The sequence below is a fragment of the Girardinichthys multiradiatus genome, chromosome 3 (genome assembly GCF_021462225.1).
Source record: "Girardinichthys multiradiatus isolate DD_20200921_A chromosome 3, DD_fGirMul_XY1, whole genome shotgun sequence".
Lineage (NCBI taxonomy): Eukaryota > Metazoa > Chordata > Actinopteri > Cyprinodontiformes > Goodeidae > Girardinichthys > Girardinichthys multiradiatus.
In genome coordinates, this window is record NC_061796.1 from 4,859,276 (window position 1) to 4,878,935 (window position 19,660).

The 19,660-nt window shown below is 39.1% G+C and overlaps 1 protein-coding gene across 8 annotated transcripts in view; it reads left to right on the forward strand.

Moving 5' to 3' along the window:
• Positions 1-19,660, forward strand: part of fhod3b (formin homology 2 domain containing 3b) — a 138,676-nt gene extending 119,016 nt beyond the window's left edge. For 7 of the 8 annotated variants that reach the window (XM_047360484.1, XM_047360487.1, XM_047360488.1 and 4 more), the window contains 13 exons: positions 676-866; positions 3,184-3,699; positions 4,791-5,671; positions 7,160-7,318; positions 7,905-8,087; positions 9,076-9,195; positions 9,957-10,118; positions 10,199-10,389; positions 10,866-11,058; positions 12,754-12,780; positions 13,228-13,414; positions 15,311-15,472; positions 15,582-19,660. In XM_047360484.1, coding sequence (XP_047216440.1) covers positions 676-866; positions 3,184-3,699; positions 4,791-5,671; positions 7,160-7,318; positions 7,905-8,087; positions 9,076-9,195; positions 9,957-10,118; positions 10,199-10,389; positions 10,866-11,058; positions 12,754-12,780; positions 13,228-13,414; positions 15,311-15,472; positions 15,582-15,664 — 3,055 coding nt within the window. In that variant the 3' untranslated portion in view covers positions 15,665-19,660. The remainder of the gene's footprint in view (positions 1-675; positions 867-3,183; positions 3,700-4,790; positions 5,672-7,159; positions 7,319-7,904; positions 8,088-9,075; positions 9,196-9,956; positions 10,119-10,198; positions 10,390-10,865; positions 11,059-12,753; positions 12,781-13,227; positions 13,415-15,310; positions 15,473-15,581) is intronic. The other variant, XM_047360486.1, reaches the window with a different exon arrangement.

The following is a 19,660-nucleotide window of genomic DNA, read 5'->3' on the forward strand; positions in this document are numbered from 1 at the left end:
TTCTCTGATTAATGCTCTCCTTGTCTGGCAGATTTGCACTTGTACCATACTTTTTCCATTATCAGATGGATTGAGCAGTGCTCCTTGAGATGTTCAAATCTTGGGATATTGTTTTAAAACCTAACCCTGCTTTAAACCATTGCACAACATTCTCCCTGACCTTTGGTCTTCATAATGCTGTTTGTTTCTTAATGTTATAAATGCTATAAATTGTTATAATGCTATAAAACCTTTCAGTTCTTCACAGAACTGCAGTATTCGTACTGAGAATAAATTGTACATTGGAGGACACTATTTACTAAATAGATGAGTTATGGAGACACTTGGTGGCACTAGGTTTAATTTTGGGGTAACACAGTGGGTGGCTAAAGACAAATATCCACCACCCTTTTCACATCTTGGTTTGTAAAATAATGTTGAAAACCATGTAGCATTTTCCTTCAACATCACAGTTTTGCGTTACTTTCTGTTGTGGGAAATCCTAGCACATCCAAGTAAAATACACTTTGACTGTCAAAATAGGGAGAGGTTCAAGGTATGTCAATACATTTTCAAAGGCAGGCTCTAATGTACCTGCACCTCTCACTGAATCAAATGGCAAAGGAATGATAATCAGTGCTTATAATCAGATTGCTGAATGCAGAGACCTCTGATGTCTTGATCTTGTTTTTGTAGGTACAAGGCAGTGGAGAGGTTGGCTGCAGAGGAGCTTGAGCGGGAGCGCCCTCGAGTGCCGACAAGAGGACGAACAGAGATCACGCTGAGTTTGAGTCCAACTCCGAACAGCCGCTCAGTATCCCGCTGTTCCACAGCATCACCCTCCATCTCACAGGAAGAGACAATCATGGCTATAGAGCAGATGTTGGGTAAAAAGTGTTTTTTGGAGTATTTTGCTATCCTGGTATTGGTAATGCTAAAACGTTGAGGGCAAAATACCAAATGTTGCTGCACAAACGTTTGCATGGGCTATACTCGTAATGGACCTGGTAAACAGTTTGGCTGTACATTTATTCAATTACAACGATAAGGACTCAAGAAAGAAATTCAGTGCTGGTCAGACATTTACATACAATTAGCATTAATGTGAAAAACGTTTGGGCTTTTAATGGTTTATTTGAATCATTGTTTTTTCTGCTTCAACAAACCTGCTTCAACAAACCCACTGTCATCTGGACAAAGCCAGCAGCACTGTGAGGATCATGTTCTTTGATTTCTCCAGTGCATTTAATACAATCCAACCTGATTTGCTTTGTCAGAAACTCCAGAAGACTCAGGTGGAGGCCTCAACAATCTCCTGGATCAAAGACTACCTGACAAACAGACCACAGTTTGTGAGACTGAAGGGTTGTGAGTCTAACCAGGTAGTCAGCAGCACAGGAGCACCACAGGGGACTGTACTCTCACCATTCCTTTTCACTCTGTACACCTCAGACTTCCAGTACAAGACAGACTCCTGTCATCTGCAGAAATACTCGGATGATTCTGCAGTCGTGGGGTGGATCAGAGATGGACAAGAAGCTGAGTACAGGAAGGTGGTGGACTGCTTTGTGGCATGGTGTGGAAACAATCATCTCATCTTGAACATGAATAAAACAAAGGAGATGATTGTAGATTTTAAGAGAAACAGGAATAAGTCAAAAACTATTTCCATCATGGGAGAAGAAGTGGAGGTGGTGGAGGAGTATAAATACCTCAGTGTTCACCTGGACAACAGACTAGAGTGGAGATGCAACTGTGAAACCATCTACAAGAAGGGACAGAGCAGACTGTACTTCTTGAGGAAGCTTAGGTCATTTGGTTGTTTGCAGCAAGATGCTGCATATCTTCTATAAGTCTGTTGTGGAAAGTGTGATCTGTTCTACCATCATCTGCTGGGGAAGCAGCATCAGAGCCAGGGACTTAAAAAAGCTCAACAAGCTGATAAAAAAGGCTGGCTCTGTTCTGGGAACTCCTCTGGAACCTCTGGAGATCATTGTGGAGAGACAGATTCTTCATCAAATGAAGAACATTATGGAGAACCCTGAGCATCCTCTTCATGAGACTGTCCTACAACAACAGAGTGTCTTCAGTCAGAGGCTTCTTCAGATCTGCTGTAAGACGGAGCGCTACAGGAGATCCTTCCTGCCCACAGCCATCAGCATCTACAACGGCTCTTTGAAGAAACCTTCATAATATGAGCTACAACAACATTTAATTTCCTTTTGGGATTAATAAAGTATTTTTGAATTGAATTGAATTTTCGGGAATGGACTGATAATACATCATACAACCTCAATGAGTTCTGAAAACCAATAGTGGGTGCACAAGTTTAAATTTATTGTGGATTTTTTCTAATCCACACATGGTCAAAATGAAAAAGGCTCGAATGTCTACAAACACACAGCATGAGGCTATCACCATGCTTGACAGTTGATACTGTTTTATTTGGTTTAAAAGCCTCACATAGACTCCTCTAAACATAACGTTTGTCATTGTGGCCACATCGCATCACCTTCGTCTCACCTCCCCATAAAGCTCTTTTCCGGATGGCGTTTGGCTTGTTCATGCAGGCAGCTGTGACCTTCAGGCATGCTTGTGGCGGGCCTGTAACAGGAAACCAAGCAATTTAAATCAAATACACCAATTCTGCCAAAAAGAGTGGTCAAATATTTGGATAGAATGATGCAAGAAGCTTGTTAAAGTCTACAAAAGTGTATGTCTTCTCTACAACTTGCTAAAGGAAATTTATTTATATATTGGTCAGGGTATATGTATGTGTTTAAGTCTCTATGTAAAATATGGAGCCATTTTAGGTTAAAGAAAATGAAAAATAAGTTTTGTGTACCCAAATCTAGTTTCTCAGATTCATTAAATCTGTGTTTAAGTCATTCATTGAATAGGTCATGCCAATGATCAGCATAGGTAAACCTCTGACTAGCAATGTATCAGCGTGTGGAGATGTAAAAATTAAGTATAATATATTTTAATCCAAGGAAGATCTGAAAACAAGGTCCTAAAAATGTTTTATTTAAGAGCTTTAATCTCAAAATTCGATTTTTTTTCATATTGCTTTAGTTTTTCTTTTCTAGAATAAAATAATTATTGGGGGCACAAAATATGAAGAAAAAGGTTGATATGCAAGTCATTAAGAAAAATATGCTATGCAATGTTTTGCCATTCATTCTTTAATGTATTTCTTTCCAGGAACAGAACATATCTCAAGTTCAAACCTCATCCCTCAGAGCAGAACCAAAAGTCCAGCACCTGAATTATCAGCATCAGAACCTCCTCAAACACTAGATAACAAGACTGAGACAAAGACATGTGCATATGCAGGGATTGTTGCTGAGGTACAGAGTAGCGAGAATGCCACTGCACAGCTGGATGAGAAGGAGCAGTCAGGAAACAAGAAGGAAGAGAAACAAGATGAGGAGATTCATGCTCTTCAGGAGCAGAGTGTGGATGAGGTGGGAGCAGAGGTGACCGATGCACCAGAGGTTGGAGAGCAGATTGGGAATGTGGAAGTGGAGGTGGAGTTAGAGGAGAAAGTGCAGCCTGCAGAAGGGGAGGTGGAGGATAGTGTGGTGCTGAGTGAGAAAGAGAGACAGAACGAGGAAGTGAATGAAAAGGACAACTGCTCTGCATCCAGCATCTCTTCTACAAGCAGCACTCTGGAGAGGGAGGAGCGGGAGCAGAAACTAACTAAAGACAGTGACTCAGGTACTGAACCTGGATTTACTTTGGCTTGAATATTATTATTGTTCAGTGCTTAGCAAAGAGCATTTTTATTTTTTTTGTGTTGACCCTACAAACTTAAATGTTTTTTATTAATTATTATTTTATTATTATAAATTAGGTCGGCATTGTCAGGAAATTATGCAATATGTAATAATGTTGGTGAATGTCACCAATGACCAAATGAACTGCAATAAGTACACAAACTCTTAGACCTTCATTGCAAATATAGATGTCAAGTATTGCGTAGTGAAAAAAATCACATCCATTCCAACGTAGTTTTATTGAAAAACCTGCAACTGGCTACTTTTTCTGTTATGAACCAACACATTGTTTCACGACAAGACAGTTTCTTTATGAATTTACCAAACCTCTTAATTTTCTCTTAAAACATTTTCTACTGCTTTAAACAGCAAGCTTCACAAGCGTTGTTACTGGCATGCAGAACATCAATGCATTGGATCCATATAAGTAGCTTTAATAATAGCTGTTCCAGCAGGTCTTTGCAATATTGATATTGCACTCCCTCATATTGCAATGACAGTAAATTTGTAAAATATTGTCCAGCCCCAACTCATTGCAGCTCTGGCTGTATGTTTAGGATCATTGTCATGCTTAAAGGTGAATCCCTTCTCCAGTCTGAAGTCTTTTGTAGCCTCTAAGTTTTTTTTTCCCAGGATTGCTCTCTATTTAGCCCTATATATCTTCACATCAACTCTGACCAACTTCCCTGCCCCCACTGAAGAAAAGCATCTCCACACCGTGACACCGTCACCACCATGTTTCACTGTGGGGATTGTGGGTTCAGGGTGATCTTCAGGGGTTAGATTTCAACCACAGGCAGTGTTTTGAAGATAGGCCAGAAAGTTCAGTCTTAGTCTCTTCTGGCCAGAGAACCTTTGTGCATATGTTTGCTGTGTCCCCTTACGAACTCGTGAGACTTTAGTCAGAACTTCTGATGACTTTCTTTTAACAATGGTTTTCTTCTTGCCATTCTTCTTTAAAGGTCAGATCTGAGTGTGAATATTTTCAAGGCACTACTATATAACAAAGTATATTGTTTTCGTTATTAACAGGCCAATGGACTGAGTGTCTAAAGGACGCAGTTGTGAATGACCAATGCAAGAAGATTCTCAACAACAAGCGCTTCATGCTGGACATGCTCTACGCCCAGAAGACTGTCTCAGAGGAAGACAGGGACGTAGGAGAGTCAGAGAAGGATAGGTGTATATGTGAGAAGGAAACAGAGGCGAGTGAATCTGTGACCAGTTTGGCCAGCAGGATCTCTACACTGGAGGCAAACAGACAGGCCCGGGAAGAAAATGTGAAAAAAATGGATGTGGGGCATCTGGACAACCAGGGCAATGTCCGGGCGGTGGCAGAGAAGTTTGGAGATTTAGTCAAAGGTCTGACGTCTCCACTGGAGATAGAGGCTCCTAAAGAGCAGCAGCAGACGGACAAATCATCTGGTTCAGCTCCTAAGAAGGAGTCCGATCACATCTGGGATCAGTTGATGGCGTCTCCCAGGGAGCTGAGGATCAAAGAAATGGACTTCACGGATCTTAGAGAGGAGGACGACATGGACATTTTAGATATGGAGGGTGTGTTAGCTTCAACCCCTCCACCATGCAGTTCCGCCCTCCCACCACCTCCACCTTTGTTTGGATGTCCCCCTCCTCCTCCCATTCCTGGCAGAATGATGCCCCCACCTCCACCGTTTATGGCTCCCGCACCGCCACCCTCCCCTCAGCTGAGTCGAGGGGAAGCCCCTCTGTTCCAAAAGAAGAAGAAAACCATCCGTCTCTTCTGGAACGAGGTACGTCCTGTGGACTGGCAGTGCAGGAATCACAAGTTCTGTAAGGAGTCCCTGTGGTCCAAACTGGAGTCGGTTAAACTGGACACGTCCAAGCTGGAGCAGCTGTTTGAGACCAAATCCAAGGAGCTGTCAGTCACAAAGGTATGCTTTTGTAATAATACATTTATTTCATTTAGTCAGAAACATAGTGCAATTTAAAATATAACAGTGTTGCTATGCTGGATTAACACTATGTGGGTTTCCTCTTTAGGAGCTAAAATAAAAATCCTGCAGTAACAATACTTCAATATCATAAGCCAGGTTTTCACATTCACTGTACTTTCTATTGGTGTCATCCACTTACAGTAATGCTTTGACACATCATGACACTCCCACACCATGACACTCCCACCTACTTTATGTTTTTTTTTTTTTTTTGTATTCACTATCTTTATCAGTCAAAAAAGCAGGACCCTGTGGCAGGGAAAAAGCATATATTTTGTGTACTGATTTCAAATAGTTTGGTCTAAATAATTTTCTTTATCTTCTTCAGCAAATTTAAACATCATTTAGACAACATGGACATTTAAATATGGAGGATGTGGTGCTGAGAAGCAAAAAAAAAAGTGTTTGCCCCCTTCCTGATTTCTTATTTCTTTGTATGTGTGTCACACTAAAGTGTTTCAGATCATCAAACTATTTTAAATATTAGTCAAAGACAACACAAGTTAACGCAAAAAGCAGTTTCTAAATGAAGGTTTTTATTATTATTGCTCTAATTCTTCCCAAAGGTGTTCAAGAAGGTTGAGGCCAGGACTCTGTGCAGGCTAATTAAGTTTCTCCACACCAAACGTTATAGACCTGCAGCCATGGAAGTGATTGAAACACCAGAATTTGATGATTTAGTTGTGTGACCCAATACATTTCGCAATATAGTGTACCTCATGGGATCATGAATTATGTCTGGTTTCATCAGACTATAGCACATCGTTCCACAAGGTTTTGGAAGATTTCTTTGTAAGCTTCTATAAAATATGTATTTAGCTCCATGAAATGAGCAAACATCATAAAACCCTGTTAGCACAACTGACATTTATTTCAGGTTGATCAGCTTTAACAGAACCAATGGCAGGTGTGAACCCAAGAAGACTGAATGCTGAAATTGAATCAAAAGATGCTCCACCAAAGTGTTGGTTTAGGCCTGTTCACTCATATGCCACCAGGTTTTTGCAGGTTATTTATTTTAAATTTAGCAAACACATTGTTTTGTTTTTTACTGAGTAATACAGGATATATGATACATAAAAGGTAAAGAAATATTGAACACTGACATAAAGTGCTAACTGTGTGTATAAAGTGCAACATAAACATTACAACAATAATGGAGATTCATTTTATTGTGAATGTCAAATATGATTGTTTAAAGGACAAAAATAATACATATTTCAGTCATATGTGTAAACCTTTTACTTGAACATGTAATAATGGAGAGTTGCTCAAGAATTGGCCCTAAAATTTCACTACATTTCATCACTGACATTAAAAATTGTTTAATAAAACAGACTAATGGAAATAGACGATTTATGAAGAGCAATAGGGAGATTTTACAAGCAGCCTACTCACCCTTTCTTCTTTTTTGGCATCTCCTAGAAAGCATCGGTGGAAGGCAAACGACAAGAAATCATCGTCCTGGACTCGAAGCGCAGCAACGCCATAAATATTGGGTTAACTGTCTTGCCTCCTCCACGCACAATCAAGACAGCTATTCTCAACTTTGATGAGTATGCTCTAAACAAGGAAGGCATTGAGGTAAACTTTAAATAACAGCATCTGAATTGATATGCATGTAGTGTAGTGTCAGTGTGTGGAATCTGTACAAGGTTGTCATAAAAAAGAAATACGTCAAACCTGCTGCGATATCGTATGATTTTTCTATTGCAATAGTTGATATTAATACCTTTATAATGTATAAATAATACTATAATAATATATCATAATTATAATAATATATTTAAAAAGATAGATTATAAAAGGTTAGTTTTATTTTATTTCAACAACTAAATGTAGGGTATCTGCAGAGGTTTAAAGTCGCAGGTAACAGTTAAGGCTTCATACTTCTGGAATTATATAACATGAAGATCACTCTTCATCTTTTTTCTCTGGAGGTATTTGCAGTAAGACAACAAAAGCAGGGGCAAAAGTTCAGATGTCACAAGAACTTGTGGGATTTTTAAACTGGAAACAGCTTAAAAATATCTGATTTAGAAATATCAGAATCAATGTTTTTCCACCATCTCCTCAATGATAAATTCTCTGACATGTCATGTAAAGATTTCATACGGGCAGGGAAACATTTTATATTTGTCTGATGGATGAATTTTTTTCTTTGTACTAGAAAATCCTCACAATGATCCCCACAGAGGAGGAAAAGCAGAGGATCCAGGAGGCTCAACTAATGAACCCAGACGTTCCTCTGGGCAGCGCCGAGCAGTTCCTGCTCACCCTCTCCTCCATCACGGAGCTGTCAGCTCGCCTGCAGCTGTGGGCCTTCAAGATGGACTACGAGCTTATTGAAAAGGTCGGACACATTCCTGCTTCATCTAATCTGGGGAAGATGAAACACATATTCAGCTGTGCAAAAGCAGAGATTTAGGTTATTGCTCTCTAAAATAAATACTATTATACAGTCACAACCTGGATGATAAACAGCCTTTCTTTTTGTATGTTAGTGCTGTAAAGTTTTAATTTTATACATTGTGTTTTTACATAGGAAAAGTGCTCAAATTGTTAAATAAGCTGATTAAACTATTAGTTTAATCAAAGTGGCTCAAAACAAAAGTCAACATAGGAATACACTATGCCATAGCAAAATAACCCTCCAGCAATATCTTAAAACGTGTTTAACACTGTAACACAACTAGTTTGATCACCAGCTAAGCCCTGCTTCGACTTATGTTTTTGAGATGTCAAAATACTCTGCCACATGAGCAACACAGCTCCTCACATGCCATGTACATTACACGGGTGCACCACTCCTATAGATTAAAATAAACTAAAACTCAAATATTGCAGCAATGACCCAGTAATACCATGACTTAATCTGACGTTATTCTATGCTATCTAAAATAATGAAGATTCGCTCACCTCAAAATGCCAGATGCTTGAAACTGAAAGCAAGACTGGTGGGTCTATTTTCTGATTAATTTAGCTACTAATTAGTGACCACTTGGGTGAATTCAGGAAGCCTTGAAATTCCAAAATTATATTTAAGCATAAAAAAATTAAAGAAGGTAGCATAAAGGCAACGATTTCGGGTAAAATTCTTGAGTCACCGTTTTTATTCATTTTTGTTTTCTTGTGAAAATCAACTATATTGATCACCTTTCACATCTTTCTATGGTTTAATTGAAAAAGTATAGAGGTTTGAAGGCTTATAGAGGATACAGGGCTTTTGTTTGACAGCAATGCCATTTTCTTATGCAGCATCATCTTTCCTTCTGTCTAGAATAAGGAACAGATATCAAATGAACATAGACACATTAATGTCCTTTTTCCTGCTCTTTTAGGAAGTGGCAGAGCCATTGCAGGACCTAAAAGAAGGAATGGACCAACTTGAGAGAAACAAGACCCTCAGATACATCCTGACCACTTTGTTGGCCATTGGTAACTTCCTCAATGGCTCAAATGTAAGAAAAACAATCCAAGGAATGCTTCTAATATTACTAGTTTTTTCTTCTATATCTTATACTAATTTCTTATTAGCTCATATTCCTGATACCTCTAGTCAAACCCATTATTTTGGCATGAATAACACTAGAGTGTGTAAGCGAATGGCTTTATTGCCTGACAGCAGCAGCTCCTGTCCAGTCTGGCTCCATCTGCTGAGGAGGAAAAAGGGGTTGCCTGTCATCTGGATTGCCTGTGTGTGAACTCAGTGTTTTTTTTTTGCTCTCGCTTTGTCATAAAGTGGGTTTTTTCTTTGTTCCCGTGAGTCTGCCTGCGCCTCTGTGTGAGTGCATCTGCATGTGTGAGCCTCTGGGATAAGAAAAGCCAAACATCCAAAAGGGGAAACATAAGTCATCAACATGAAAATGAGCAGTTTCCCGTAAATAATTGCTGCATTTATATTTTTGCACTAAGCCATTTATAGCTGGCAGCAGAACAAGGGAGATCCTGTTGGGATTCTGTCTTTCATGATGCATTCTGGACCCTTTTTTGCTTTGTTGTGTGGAGAGAACAATCACTCCTGCATCAAACAGATTGCGGTTTTTGATACTAACAATCAAGTTAATCTTTGTATCTCCATTCAGCCCCTTATATGTAACTGTGCCAAAATGGAAATTCACATCAATCTGGTGCTTGAGCCAAGAGCTCCAGATTTGTGATTTTGCCAAACTGTTCCTGTCCATATTCTTAGGGTGTTTCGTGTGTTTTTATGTCTCTGTAGGCCAAAGGTTTTGAGCTGAATTACTTGGAGAAAGTCCCAGAGGTGAAGGACACGGTTCATAAGCAGTCCTTGTTGCACCACGCCTGCTCCATTGTTGTGGAGAAGTTTCCAGACAGCACCGATCTCTACTCCGAGATAGGAGCCATCACCCGCTTGACCAAGGTTAAAAACATATCAAGTTCTTTTGATGTCTGTCATATCCACTGAAAAGATTCCTCAATAGGATTTGATTTCCTTCTCAGGTGGATTTCGACCAACTTCAAGACAATTTGACCCAGATGGAGCGCAGGTGCAAAGCATCATGGGATCACCTTAAAGTCATTGCGAAACATGAGATGAAGCCAGCATTGAAGCAAAAACTGTCTGACTTCCTCAAAGACTGTGCAGAGAGAATTATAATTCTAAAAATAGTGCATCGCAGAATAATCAACAGGTACGTGCAGATTAAAATAACTTTATCACATTTGATTCTGCACAATGAGTTGTGTATTTTTTTTTAGACTTAATGTGACAGACCAACTAAAAGTAGTTAGAATATCATACATATTTTTCAGACTTTAGTAAATATATGAGAAGACGTTTACCTTTTGGTGAAAGGGGATTGAACAAAGTATTTACTCAGGGTGCCTGAATAAACGCCACACTTTTCAGATTTATGTATAATTTTCTTTTAACAGTGTATATTTAACAGATTCTACCACCTGAGTTGTCTCTGTGGCTCCTCCACAGTTACAATGGGGCTCTTGCCTGTTTCTTCGATTATTGCTGCCAATATCATCTGCTTTCTACCTCACAATTATGTGCTGCTTTGCATTGATCCATCACATAAAAGCCCAAAAAATACATCGAAGCTTGTGGTTTAACATGACAAAAGGAATGAATATCTCTGTTTTCCGTGCACATCTGCAGGTTTCACGCCTTCCTGTTGTTCTTGGGGCATCCGATCTATGCGGTACGAGAGGTCAGCATACATCGCTTCAGCAAGATCCTGAGTGAGTTCGCCCTGGAGTACCGCACGACGAGAGAGCGCGTGCTGCAACAGAAACAGAAGAGGGCCAACCACAGAGAGAGAAACAAAACCAGGGGGAAAATGATAACAGATGTAAGGGTTGTTCATTTTTCTATCACAGTGCTTGTTTAGTTCGCGCTTCCTCAGTTCCATGAAACAGTGCTAAGAAGCCATTGACAGCGGTTATCATATCTGTAATCATGTGAAATCTGGCTCTACTTCTGACTGTTTGCTTTTCCAAAGTCCATGGAGCTTCCTATGTGTTCACATGTATAAGTTACAGTAACAACAATCAGGGAGTTGTGTGGAGTAGATCCCATTCTGTAGCTGCTTCAGGCTGAGAACCGGCCAGAGAAAACACCTCTCCGTGTGATTAAAATCCCTTAAACCCCAGAGAGTTGGCTGATGTCTGATGGCCACAGTCAGCCCCAACAAGGGACACTTTTTTTAAAAGGACAGTTAATTTAATCACTGAGTGAAAACTTAAACCTGTAGATTTCTCTGAAAGAGAAACAGCAAGTGGCTACACCTTAGCCAGCTCTCAGAAAGATATGGCCCTGTGTTATACAAATAAACCAAACATACTTCACTGTTTTGGCTGAAAATCTTGTGAATATCTTCATCTTTAAATTGAAAGTTGGACATTTTAGGAAATCTTGTTTGATGGAGGGTGTGAAAGCTCTATATCTCATTGGGTGCCAGGGTTTTAAATGTGAAAACTGCAATTTCTAAAGCCTAAACAGAGTTAAAATTCTGATCAGCCTTATTGGGGGAAATATATTACATCTTTGTTTCTCTGACTGGGTCCCAGCCAGGCCCGCTGACAGGTTGACCAGGGACCAGGAAAGCACAGTCTTTCAGACCCCATTAGCTGCTCACCCCCCAGGGCAGCACAGTGTTATAGGGCCACGAATGCCAACTTTAACATTTTGTTAAACATGCATACAAATCCATGCATTTACATGTGGAAAATATTGGGAGTTCTTAGTTATAATGTAACACAATGGAATGCAATGTGTAACTTCTTTGAATATTAATACTGTAATAAGGTTTACTCAATGTGAGTAATGTTATTATTTAAAACTGTTAACTGTTTTTTTATAATTGTTGTGATACTGAAATTTAATTACATACAGGTGAAAGACAGGTGACCATCTGAAAGGCAATCTGTTGCACAGGATTTTATTCAGGTGTAACAGATTAAATGTGTGATTAAGATCACACGTCCTTTTCCTTTCATTTCAGAATTATGTGCTGCATTGTGTTGTCTATCACAGGGGTTCCCACACTTTCTAGCCTGTGACCACTAAAATAACAGCACCAGTTGTAGAGGCTGATGACAACCTAAATACCTATAATTTTTACTCCATATTTATTTATAAAAAAATAAAGTGAAATAATTATGTATTTCTAAATTAATTTATTTAAAAAAAAATTACATTTGATTATTTAATTTAATCATATATTATTATATTACTTAATAGGACTTTTCATGGTACATTTATTTACTTCATGATTGATTAATGTGTTTCATTTGTCCCTTTTGGCCCTCCATACACCTCAGCTGTCACATCACATTGATTCTGAAAATCATCTCACGACCCCCCACTTGGTGTCTTGCAACCCCCAGGGGGGTCCCGACCCCCACTTTGGGAACCCATAGTCTATCACAAAAAAATCCTATGTAAATACATTGACATAAAATAGATTTTAAATATTCTCTTAAAATGTTAGTGTGGGAGTCAATGATTATTATCAATTCTTATATTGTTTTTTTATTTTCATTAGAGTGAGGATGACGATGGAGTCAGTGAGGTAGGGGTGTACCTATGTATCTATTCATGCGCATCAACCTGTGAACTCTCTGTTTTGGACTAACATTTAAAAACATGCAAGGCTGTGTTTTATAACATTTTTACTCAAAGGGCCTAAACAAATCATGAGTTGTTTGTAAGACTAAGAGGGACTAACTATGACAAGGCATGGACAAGAAACATGATGCTGCTTGGAGTGCACTTGGAGTGAATCTAACCTTAAGGAGTTACTTACTCATACTTAATGGTAGATAGTGCAGATCCTAATGCATGCTGAAAGAAAATTAAAATAAATCAGTTGTAAGTCTATTGTGTGACTCAGTTTCTTTGAAACAACTAACTGCCCCTATTTGAGTCTGGGAACAGCTGTAAAAAGAAAAACGTTTAAAATGCCAGAAAAAGAAGCTGTGTTTCTCAATGTCTGAACTCTTTCCTTAAACCCTTACAGAGCGGTAAATTTGGAGGTGCCTCTTCAGACGCACAGGAGAGCCATTCTCAGGGTATCCAGAGTGCTGATGATGCAGCTGAACATGAAAACATGAAGGCCGTGTTAAAAACTGGTCTGACGGACGGAGAGAGCAGCACATCCACAGTGCCCGGTTTACGGAGTCGTACCAGAGGCGGCAGTCTTAGAGGTCAGTCAGATTACAATGTTTAATGTTAACATATAACTTATAAATGTGTGGTTTTAATGAACTATTAACAAGGCAGAGATTAGAATTATAAACCCCATCTCATCCTGCAACATCAAAGGTCTCATCAGGTCTGAGCAATTACCAATGATTTTTGACTTTTTCTTGAACAACTTCATCAAATAGTTTTTGTAAAATTAGTTCACTAATTTTTGTCATTTATCTTCTAGTTATATAACTTGTTAAATAAAGAAGAGAAATAAAAGCTAATTGTGCAAAAAACTTGTTAATCTGTTTCGTTGACATTAAGATTTAAGGACTGTTTTTTCCTAAGCCTGCGGGATTTATTTTCTAATGTAGCAATCTAATGTTTGTTACCTTAAAAACATCAAACAATAAGAAAATTCACAAAGCAATGCCTCCATTTTATTTTAACTGCTTTTCTCCTACTATTTGCTTTGTTTCTGCACCAAATTCACATGCAGATGCAAACACATCCATTAGGCCAAGCACATGGGAGTAAATCCCATCTATTTTTGCATTAAGTCACAATCGTCCTCTCTTCATCCACAAACTGTCAGTAAGAGAAATTATGGAAAAAATATCAGGCAAACCTCACATGAAGAGAAGATTAATTTTACCTTTCTTGACAGGCCTGAAATGCTTCTTTGCAAATCATTAATTGCAGCAGGTTGCATTTTCCCCTTTTTTATCTGCATTCTTCCGCTAATTTAGCAGGGAGTATTTTTTCCACACAGTCTAAGTTATTTAAATAGCTCTGGTCTAAATCTGATCTAGAATCAAACTTAGGTTTCCCCCCATTTAGCACCTGCAATTGCCGTTGTGAATATTCCCCAAAGTGCTCTAATGTCAACATCACCCTTCCTCATGTTAAAAATTCAGATCCGAATCAGCTCTACTCACTTTTCACTCGCAATGAAGAAATTTAAATTATAAATATATAAAAAAAGCTAAACTAAAAAAATAACGTTTTTTTTTTCTTGTTATTATGCATATATACAGTTTTTTTCAGAAAAGAAGGAATAGTTTGAATTAGTGCAAATATGCACGATATTAATTTGGACTGTTAAGTGTTCATCAGAGACAGCCTGGGGGAAGAAAGTCTCTGTGGCGACTCATTTTTGCAAATAGCGCTCTGTAGGAAGCGGAAGTGATCCACAGCAGACAGTATTGTTGAGAATAGTGAGAGGAGCAAATGTGGTGGTGTTCTCCTGAGGTCCACCGTCATCTCAACTATCTTGAGCTGGTTAAGCTCCAGGTGGTTCTGACCACACCAGTGGACCTGCTGATCCACCTTCTGTGTGTGTGCTACTTGTGCGGCAGAAGATGCTCCCCAGATTCAGCTGCTGCCACGAGTCACTCAGGAAATTGGTGAGCCACCGGTGGAGACCGGCACTTTGACCTGGGTGAGCTTGTGGTGGAGGATGTCTGGGTTGATGGTATTGAAGGCCTAGCTGACGTCTACAAACAGGATCCTGGTATACGTCCCTGGGTGATCATGGTGGTACATTATGAAGTGTAGTAACTGACTGATTGCCCCATAAGCAAACTGCAGGGGAACCTGTGATGTCCTTAAGATGGTTCAACAACAGACTCTTAAAGGGTTTCATTAACACAGACAACTGGGTGACAAATCTAGAGTAATTTAACACCATGATGGTGCATTTTCTTGTGGACCAGGAAGATAGTGGAACACCTGAAGCTGTAGGAAACCTCACATAGCTCTAGAGACTTGTTCGGACTGAAGATCTGAGTGAAGATGGGAACTAGTTGGACAGGGCATGCTCTCACGCATGAGGAGGAGACAGGCAGTCCAGGCAGGGGGTCTGAAGTGAGGAGGATGTGAGTTTTAATTTGATTTTGGTGTGTTTGTTTCAGGGCGTGTTGCTCCGTGGTGTTCTGCCAGTGATGACCTTGTAAATTGCACAGATGACACAGCTGATGAAATCATGGAGAGGATTGTTCGATCAGCCACTCAGGGGCCCAGCCAGAGGACGCTACCTCGCGAGAGGAGACGATCCCGACTCAACAGGAAATCCTGTGGGTCTTGACTCTGTGCTCAAATAATATCAAAGACAAGAAATGTTTCTGCTGCATTTATTCAACAGAATAATTGCCCTTCCTTTTTGATTTACTCTCTTGAACACAGTAAGGAGGACTCTAAAGAGCGGCTTGACGACGGAGGAGGCAAACGCTCTTGGCTTGTCCAGTGGGTCGGAGCTGCAGGTGTGAGGCAGACCAGAATCCTGCTTGACATTGAGATGACTGTCGGCCCTTTCACTGCCCCCTTCCCTGTTCAAATCCAGACTAAAAATCGACCCCCTGCTTGGGGCTCAAACCATGGCGAGCTGGGATGAGTTGTTTGGTTTACATACTGTGATACAAGAGAAGGGAAAACCGCTGAGAAAGATCTTAATCTTAAACCTGTGGACAGGAAAAACAGCTTTGCATTCAAACCACTAAGCTTGGCTTTTGCTGGATGAAACCAGAACGACTGCTTTTGCAAGGCTTCGTCACGTTCATCCTTCAATTGTGACGTGCATACAAGCGCCCACAAAGGTTTGGCTTTGTTTTGTGTGCGCATAAGGTTGCCAGTGCACGCGCTTCAATCCCTGCAGCCTTCCTTGGATCCAAAAGGCTAAGCGTAGTGCAGATCCTGAACCCTTAAAATTACTGTTTGCTGGGGGTTAAAAGACATAGCTGAGCTAAATGACATTTCATCTATTGAATAGATGGCTTAGTGCGAATGGTTATTTTGTTGTATACTACTGGGCTGTTTTGTTTCATTTTTGTCCAAAAAGGTGCTTAAATAAGGAAAATTTGCACTGGATGTAGACGTTAGCTATGATTGGAATGTGAGATTCTTGACACTGATGAACCACTCTGACATCTGAATCTGACAATATGCTCATCAATGTGCCAGCTATTCAACCGTAGCACAGTTTTTACATGACCGAAGTGGACAGATTCAAGGCAGATGTGCATTAGTTTACAGGTGAAGAAGGAATTTATTAGTGTACGAATATTTTTAAAGATTAGAAGGAGACAAAGCGTTCAGGGTGGCATTGTCGGATCAATTCTTAAATAAAAACTGAAAGGCTGGCAAGTATTCAAGGGAGGCAAATGCAGTTAGTACTCTTTTTAAAGTTGTTTTTTCTTAGAAACTATGAGCTGAACATTTCAGTGCCTTGCAGACAGTTATTTATTAAGATACTTTCAGGGACATGTGATCGCATATTGTTATTACAGGTGTGCAGTCTGTGTATGAGAAGATCAATTTAGTGTTGATCAGTCAGTGTTTTTAGATCCATCATAGCAAAGTAGCTTTTTTGCTTTCATGGAGATATTGTAGTTTCTATGACTTCAAGCTGGTTTGGCACATGAGCTGTATTATTTAGCCTTTGTATAAAATGAGTGCACATACAACTAAATTAAAGTAAGGGAAATGTAATAATTGGTCAAACTAATCAGTAGTTTGAATGACATTAAAGGAGTTTTAACTTTGTCCTTTGAGTATTTGTTTGTCCTACAAGTACACTGCTGTGAAAATTTGAAGTCATTGCTCATTTCCTTATATTTTACTTTTCAAAATGCAGACTAGTCCTCCGGCTTTCTGAAGATGTTTCTCTTTGAACATATTGACTGTTGTTTTATTTTCATTTTCTAGTCTGACCGAGACATTTTAGAAGATTAAAGCTCGAGATTAACCAACCAGAATTTTGTGGCTAATTTCCAGTCCCCAACAGTATTTTAAGTATTTTTCAAAACAAAGACAAAATGGTTATACATATATTAGCAATTAGCACTCTCACCACAGGTAGAATTAAAAAAAGACAATCTTGGTGTGTATTCCCTGAATTCCATAGCTTCTTACCTTAACTATTAGATTTAACTAGATAGAAAAGGCTGCCAACATTCCAGTATGTTCAGAAGCAGACAGATTTTGAAAGCTCAAAGAATAAAAACGAAAAAACCTTTCTGTGTTCTGCTCAGCCCTCCTGTTATCTGCTGAAAGTCTTGCTCTCTCACAGCCTGAATGGTTCAAATCCCTGTACTGCTTTTATTTTTAAACATTGTACTGATACTTTGAGTTTTCTACCCTGAGTAACAGCGTCCATACCGAAGAATGCATGTTTTTTGTTTTCTCACAGTAATCAGGTTGCATTTTAGTCTGGTGCGTTCCCAGATCGGCAAAAGATCTGACTTTTGACTTCCAAACTGATAATTAACCAGTTATTATTAAAGAAAATGTAAAACTAACCCCATCTTTAAAGTCAATTAAAAGGTCTTTTTTAATGAAACACTTGCAGAGCACATACTCTAATTTGTATTTGCCTTAATGCAATTGCTAGCATTAATATATTCATGCTAGAAATGCTTTAATGTCTAATTTTCTGGCAAAATGTCACTGGAGATGCAACGTTAGCACATTGTGATAGCTGCATTAAACTACACCAGCACTACAACATTTAGGAGTTTACTGCAATTTATTCAGCACCTTAGACTTGTGTTATAACATAGTGGTGCATCTCAATAAATTAAAATATTGAAAATTGTATTTATTTCATAATTGACCTCAAACAGCAAATCTTGCTTTTAAGTGGTTATTAATTTGATTATGGCTTACAGCTGTTGAAACCCAAAATTGTGTGTCTTAGAAAATTAGAATATTACATAAAACCAATTACTTTTTTTAATACCGCAGTGCTGTGTCCAATCAAAGACAGTATTCCAGGAGACAGTCATTGGCACTTTGCACAAGGAGGGTGAGCCACAATCACTCAAGAAACTGCCTATGTGCTGCTTGTATGCAATTAATAGAAAGTTGAGCGGAAGGAAAAATGTGGTTGAAGAAAGTGCACAAGAAACAAGTCTTACTGCAGCCTTGAGAGAGGATTGTGAAGCAAAGTCCAATTAAGAATTTAGGGGGATTTACAAGGTGTGGACTGGAACTAGGGTCAGTATTGCAAGAGCCACCATTGTATTCTGCACATTAACTCCTGAGCAGGAAGCATTGATAGAAGCATCTGGACTGTTGCTCAGTGGTCCAAACACATCTTTAAAGATCAAAGTAAATTTTGCATTACATTTGAAAACGCAGGTCCAAGTTGCTTGAGGTCCAGTATAAAGTTAGAATATGGTCACTGTCTGTGATGATTTAGGGAGTCCTTTCATCTACTGGTGTTGGTCCAGTTTCATCAGGTCCACAGCCAGCAAGCTATCTACCAGGAAATGTTAGAGCTCTTCAGGCTTCTCTCTGCTAACAAGCCTTATGGAGATGCTGATTTCATTTTCTTGCAGGTCTAGGCACCTGCTCACACTGCCAAAAAAGTAGACATATGTGCTTGACTGGCTAACACTCTGCCCTGACGTAAACCCCATAGAGAATCTATGGAGTATTGTCAAGAGGAAGATGAGGGACATCAGAACCAATAATGCAGATGAGCTGAAGGCTATTAAAACAGCCTGGTCTTCTCCACCACCTCAACACCACTCTGATGCAGAGCTCTGACCAACTATGGAGTGCATATATTGTACAGTAATTGGACACACTTTTCAAAAGGCTGAGATTTCTGTTCTTTTTTTTTTTTTTATCAAGTGCTTTAATAGTCTTGGGTTTTTAATCACTGTAAGCAATGAGCATCAAAATGAACCAAAACAAAGACTTGGAATATATCATTATTTGTAATACATCTGCACAATAAGAGTTTCACTTTTTACAGTGGATTGCTGAATTCAACCCTTGATATAATTTAATTGTGATGCACCTATATTAGAAGTGAAAGAACCCTGAGTAGGCATGTTATTAAGGAACCAATTTTGAGCAATAAACAGGGAATAATACAGAAATGACAATTTGTTTGTTTTTTCCTTTTTTGGCTCCATATGTGGAGAAGCGTATTACAGGCTAAAAGCAGTGGAACTCTAAATATAATTCAAGAAAACTCAGCCATGCCTGATTGGTTGGTTCTCACAGCTGTGGGGCTTAGATGTACTTTGCTAAATCCGTTTCACACTGTGACAAAGTGAGCACATTAACAAGCAACTTTAAGTTAAAAGCCTTTGATTTTATTGCAATACTGTATTTCCTTTTAGCCCATTACATACTGCAGCCTGTGCCATATCATCTGCTAAACAAAAATGCTTTTAAAACCAAGGCTTCTGTTGTATTCATGCCCACAGCAAAAACGTATGTAACAACTACAATAAAAAGGCTCATTGAAACAA